The following is a 6000-nucleotide window of genomic DNA, read 5'->3' as shown; positions in this document are numbered from 1 at the left end:
TTCTAATTTCTGGATAGAAATGGCCCTTGCTCTCTGCTAGGCCATTGACATTATTTCTGCCAGAACTCTCCATCATTATTGACAGGAATGTTGTCCTTTGTTAATTACCCAGCAGCACACTGAGTGATTGATTTGATAGCTAGGGTAGATTTGAGATGTGCTGGCATAAAGGGGCAGTGGTGCGTTTCCTCTATATTATGGTTATGCCACCAAATAACTGCTTAATTAGGTTTGTTCAGAAAAAAAGACACTGATAATTTACTTGACTTTTTCACTTTTTGTAGAGATGTGCTGATGGTAAATGGGAACAGCTTTCAAGGATGTGCTATATTGACCCAATAGATTGTAAAACCCTCTCAGACTGTTTATAAAACTCTCTCATCAATCAGTGAGAGAGAGCAGAGGAGAAAAAAAAAAAAAAAAACAGATAATTTATTTGACATTAAGTGGGGAAAATTCATTGGTTGATAAAATTTTTCCATTTGGGGGACTTATTTTAATTATGAATAGGCAACCGTTGGATCAATGGTAATGGAAAACTGAAACCGAGTGTGCTCACTGTTTAAGAGTATATAGTTTCCTTTTAGAAAAAGGCAACTGGAGTAAATAAGTTGCCTGTTTTCATGAGAGCTGGGCTCTTAGGTTGATTTGCCAGGAAGTATTTGAGTCATTTGGACAAGTCAACTGACAGCACCAAGAGTGTTTTTGCAACCATATCATGAAGTATTTGATCTGGATCACTGTTCGGTATACATTGGAATCATCTGAGGAAGTTTTAAATATATGGAAGCCATTGTCTTCTGTGCAAAAACTACTGGTTTGATTTGTCTAGGCAGGGCTTTGCCCTATCTTATTTCAAAAAGCCTGGGTCTTTGTGATCTTTTTTAATGGCCTAAGACTCAGCATCAGAAGTTTTAAACATCCTCCAAGTGATACAAATGGGTAGTAAAGGTTGGGAACCACTTATTAAAAGGATATTTAGGTATTTTGAGGTCTGGACAAATAGTTAAAATTGCCAGCTTTTATTAAGCATTTATTATATACCAGGCAGCACTGTAGGGTAAGCACTGGACATCAGCTTAAACCTACCAGTCTCTCTAAGGGAGGAAGATGAGGATTTGGCTCCTGTAGAGATTTACAATTTCAGAAACCCTATACAGGGATGCTGTGAATTGGAATTGATTCCATGGCAGTGAGAGAAATAGATGCATCTTGGTAATTATTGTTGTCATTAAGTGCCTTCTAGTTGGTTCCATCTCACAGTGATCCTGTATAGGGTTTCCAAGAAACAGCTGGTGAGATTGAACCACCAACCTTGTGGCAATCCAGTCCTTACCTACAGCATCACACTTACACCTACAAATATTTGTAAGGTAGGTAATAATCATACTAATTTGTATATTGAAAGATTAAATATTTAAGCTAAAGTCATTCAAAAAGAAAATGGTGGATTGCAACTCAAAACTTTTTGACCTCAAAGGCCACAGAATAAACTATTACTATTAATTATCTTTCTTGGATCAACCATCAACACTCACGGAAGCAGCAGTCAAGAAATCAAATAGCATATTGCATTAGGCAAATCTGCTGCACAAGGCCTTTTTAAAGTGTTGAAGAGGAAAGATGTCAGCTTGAGGATTAAGGTGTGCCTGACCCAAGTCATGGTATTTTCAATAACCTCATATGCATGCGAAAATTGGACAGTGAATAAGGAAGATCATAGAAGAATTGATGCATTTGAGTTATGGTGTTGGAGGCGAATAATGAAAGTTCCTGCCAAAAGATCAAATGGATCTTTGTTGGAAGAAGTGCAGCCAGAGTGCTCCTTGGAGGCCAGAATGGCCAAACTTCATCTCTCATACTTTGGACATATTGTCAGGAGGGACCAGTTGCTGGAGAAGGATATCATGTTAGGTAAGGTGGAGGGTAAGAGAAAAAGAGGAAGACCCCCATCAAGATGGATTCGCAAAGTGACAGCATCAATGGGCTCACCTGTGGCAACAATTGTGAGGTTGGTCTAGGACCGGGCAGTGTTTCACTCTGTTGTGCATAGGGTCGCTATGAGTTGGTACCAACTTGATGGTACCTACCAACACCAACAACAACAATACATTAATTAACTTTAAGGGACACTGGTATTGTAATTGGGTTGCTAGTTGCAAGGTCAGCAGTTAGAATTTACTAGCTGCTCTGTGGGAGAAAGAATAGCTTTCTTCTCCTGTAAACATTTATAGCCATGGAAACCCCATACAGCCTTGCTATGAGCCAAAACTGACTCAAAGGCACACAACCACCACCATCACTAATAAGGTTTTGACATTAAGTCGTTTGTTATTAAGTGTTATCTATTCGGTTCCAACTCATAGTGACCTTGTATAGGGTTTCCAAGGAAAATCTGGTGAGCTTGAACTGTCAACCTTGCAGTTCAAACCAACCTTGCAGTCCAGTGCATTAACCTGAAGCACCATACCATCATTAATAATCTTTTGGAAATTATAGTAGAGGTTAAAAAGTCTAAAAGATGAAAACATGTTAAATGGTGCTTAAATGTCTTTCCTATACCTTAAAGCATACCCGACTTGTTCATTGCATAGAAGGAAAAAAAAAAAAAAAAACTTTAATAGGCAATGAAAAAATTTAAGAGTCAATTAATAAGGAAGACTATAGAAGAATTGATGCATTTGAGGTATGATGTTGAAGAATATTAAAAGTACCATGCACAGCCAAAAGAACAAACAAATCTGTTTTTGGAAGAAGTATAGCCAGAATGGGCCTTAGAAGCCAGGATAGACAGACAGACTTTGTCTCATACTTCCTACACATTTGCAGGAGAGACCAGTCCCTGGAGAAGGACACTATGCTTGATAAAGTGGAGAGTCAGCAAAAAAGACAAACACTGCCAACAAGATTGATTGACACAGTGGCAGCAGCAATGGGCTCAAGCATAGCAACTATTGTGAAGCTGGTTCAGGATCAGGAAGTGTTTCATTCTGCTGTGCATAGGATCATAATGAGTTGGTACCAACTCAACAGATCCTAACAACTACAACATGAGTATAGATAAAAGCAAGCATTTGTGGATTAAAAGGAAGGGAAACCTAGACAGTGAGAAGCAGGCAGTTTTGAATGATTCTGTCTAGTCTGGAAAGAAAAATATAAAATGCTGGCACTTTAGTATTAGAGAATTTAGAATAAGAGTTGCAGGTAGAGGGTTTTTGCCATAGTTACAATGAGGGGAAAAGTGGGAAGTTTTTCAGAGAACAGAAAGAATTTTTATACTTTTATTGAAATGGTTCCAATTGCTAGTGAAATGAAATCAAAAGTAAAAGCAGTTTATACTGTGGAACCCTTCTTTCCTTTCCCTTCAGGTTTGGGAAGATACCAGCTTTGTGTCCTCTCGGGCATGGAAAACGCTTTGGTCACTGCTATTAGTCATACCTGTGTCTGCACAAAGACAAGAGCATGCCTGAGTCAAGTATGTTGTCAGTCTTAGGCAGTAAAGTGGCTACTGGTAGACTGCCTTGTTCTTCTTAAGACACAGCCTTTCCCAGGTTTTGTACATGGGTTGCATGTAGGCACAGTGTCAATACTGATATATTGGAAGAAAGAATAGTCCCATCACTAACAAAAAAGAAGCAATGCTGAGAGTATTTCTGCACAATATTAACTTAACTGCTTCTATTAACAGAAATGGATACTTTGACATTTCATAAATCATTCTATGTTGTTGGTTTTAAGTGCCTTGGAGTGAACAAAGTTGAGAATTTATTCCTGTTAATGATATTTCTCCAATATCACCTATTTAAACGTTCACTGTGAGAAAACATTGAATTTTCACCACTTTAGGGAGTCCAAGACATATATCCTAATTCTGGTGTTTTAGTGTTTATTGTATGACAAGCAAATATACATATTCAGTTATGTTAAGACTGTGTGTACATAGAATAATTATATTTCCAATAAACTCTCTGAGTCCCTAAATGCATTTATATTTCAAATAATGGTTGGTATTATGATACCTTCCCCAAATTGTAATTATAGAATTATTTCAACAATCAGTAAATTACATTGGATTCATTAAGTAGCGTTGCTGTTGTGAAGTGCCTTTGAGTTGAGTCCTACTCATATGACCCTGTATAGGGTTTTCAAAGAGTGGTTTGTGAGTTTGTACTGACAACCTAGTGGTTAGCAGTACAGTACTTATCATAATATAAAATAGGTGCAGGAAATACATAAGCTATCTCCATACATATTTCTTGAATATTCTTATGGTTTAAAAACACTCAGTATTGCAGGAAGACTATGAATTTGAATGACAAATATACTTTTAATTTCTATGTAATAAAAATGACACAACATGCTCAAAAATGCTTTGGTAATAAAGTTGTTTTCGTCTGCTGATGTGGCAGAAAGACAAATTGCAGGCAGTCATTGACAACAAAAACCACTGAAGAGAACCAGAGGCAGGTAATGGGAAAGGGACCGCAACCCTCACTGTGGCCAGTCAGCTGAACAGGGACATCTGTAATTAAGGACAGCTGGCCTTGATTCCCAGTTAAGCCCACTCCACAATCACTGAAGCAGCTGCAACCAGAGACACTACCTGGAAGAATGTCTTCAAGAGGAAGCAGCAGGCATTCCCCCTACTGTGGGAAAGAGCCACAAAATATTCCATTTTCTATCAAAGAAAGAGACTGAATTAATCTTAATATTGGAACTTCACCCAGATCTAATTTTTCAGAGAGGCGCACACACCTTTCCGGGTAACTTTGCCAGGTCACATCCCTTTTCTTTGGAATTCCCATCAGTGACTCCTCAACAAGCTCTGAGAACCAGTCAAGAATCCCCAAACCATTTCTCCAGGAGGACCTAGGCAAGCAAAGGTGAAGAGGAAACCTCCAGGGCAGAAAGGAGTTGTGAGAGGAGGGAGGCGGGAGCATCAAGGGGGAAGGATCTGGAGGATAGGTCTGACTCCTGACTGGTTGGAGTGGTTTTGGAGAAAGTCACAGCTCAGACTCGCCAGTAGGGAGCTGTCCAACTTTTCAGCAGCCCTGTTATCAGCATTCGCGAGCGCTCTGCCACGCAGGAGGGGGCTGCTACGGCCGCGGCTTCTGGTACTACTCAACCTGCTAACAATTCCTACTCCCATTGCCAGCGCCCAGAGGAAGGAAGTGAAGAAGAAAAGGAGGAACGGTTGGCGAAGCCGTGCATCCTATGCCCCAGTCTTGGTGACTTGGGGAGCCCAGGAGCGCATCTCTACCACCACCACTGGTAGAAGTCACGTTCTGCGACCCTTCCTCTGGCAAAGCCCCCTATCCGTAGCCCGGAGCCTCTTTTGGCTCAAGTAGGAAGCGGAGCCCAGTGTCTGCTGGGCTTCAGAAACGGCGGCGACGCGACAGCATCCGAAGGCGCTCAGAGAAGCGTGGTGAACCCTGGCTGGGCAGCAGGGCACGGAGCCCAGAGCCAGGATGGAGGCAGAGGGCAGCAACGTTCCGGTCCCGGGTAGCAGCGAGGGGGGCGATGGCGCCGGCGGGGCCACGCTCAAAGCCCCCAAGCATCTGTGGAGGCACGAGCAGCAGCACCACCAGTACCCGCTCCGACAGCCCCAATTTCGCCTCCTGCACCCCCATCACCATCTGCCGCCGCCACCGCCGCCTTCGCCCCAGCCCCAACCCCAGTGCCCGCTGCAGCCACCGCCGCCGCCACCCCTGCCGCCACCCCCGCCGCCGCCCGGGGCTGCCCGTGGCCGCTACGCCTCAAGCGGTGCCACTGGCCGCGTCCGGCATCGTGGGTACTCGGACACCGAGCGCTACCTGTACTGCCGAAACATGGACCGCACCTCCTACGCTGTGGAGACCGGCCACCGGCCCGGCCTGAAGAAATCCAGGATGTCCTGGCCCTCATCATTCCAGGGACTTAGGCGGTGAGTGGCGAGCGTCCCCTCCCCCAACAGGGAAGGGATCACCTCCCCCCTTCCCAAATTCTTCTTCCTGGTCTGTT

General features: G+C 43.0%; 1 protein-coding gene across 2 annotated transcripts in view; it reads left to right on the top strand.

Moving 5' to 3' along the window:
• The window catches only part of PDE4D (phosphodiesterase 4D, cAMP-specific), a 2172274-nt gene that overhangs the window by 850253 nt on the left and 1316021 nt on the right, over positions 1-6000 (top strand). Inside the window, exon 1 of one of the 2 annotated variants that reach the window (XM_006876165.1) lies at positions 5469-5923. The exons of the other annotated variant lie outside the window; for it this stretch is intronic. Coding sequence (XP_006876227.1) covers positions 5469-5923 — 455 coding nt within the window. Of the gene's footprint in view, positions 1-5468; positions 5924-6000 lie in introns of those variants that run through there. 2 annotated transcript variants of the gene reach the window in all.

The sequence above is a fragment of the Chrysochloris asiatica genome, unplaced genomic scaffold (genome assembly GCF_000296735.1).
Source record: "Chrysochloris asiatica unplaced genomic scaffold, ChrAsi1.0 scaffold00360, whole genome shotgun sequence".
Taxonomy (NCBI): domain Eukaryota; kingdom Metazoa; phylum Chordata; class Mammalia; order Afrosoricida; family Chrysochloridae; genus Chrysochloris; species Chrysochloris asiatica.
Note: the sequence above shows the minus strand (reverse complement) of the source record. Positions and strands in the feature narration are given on the sequence as shown.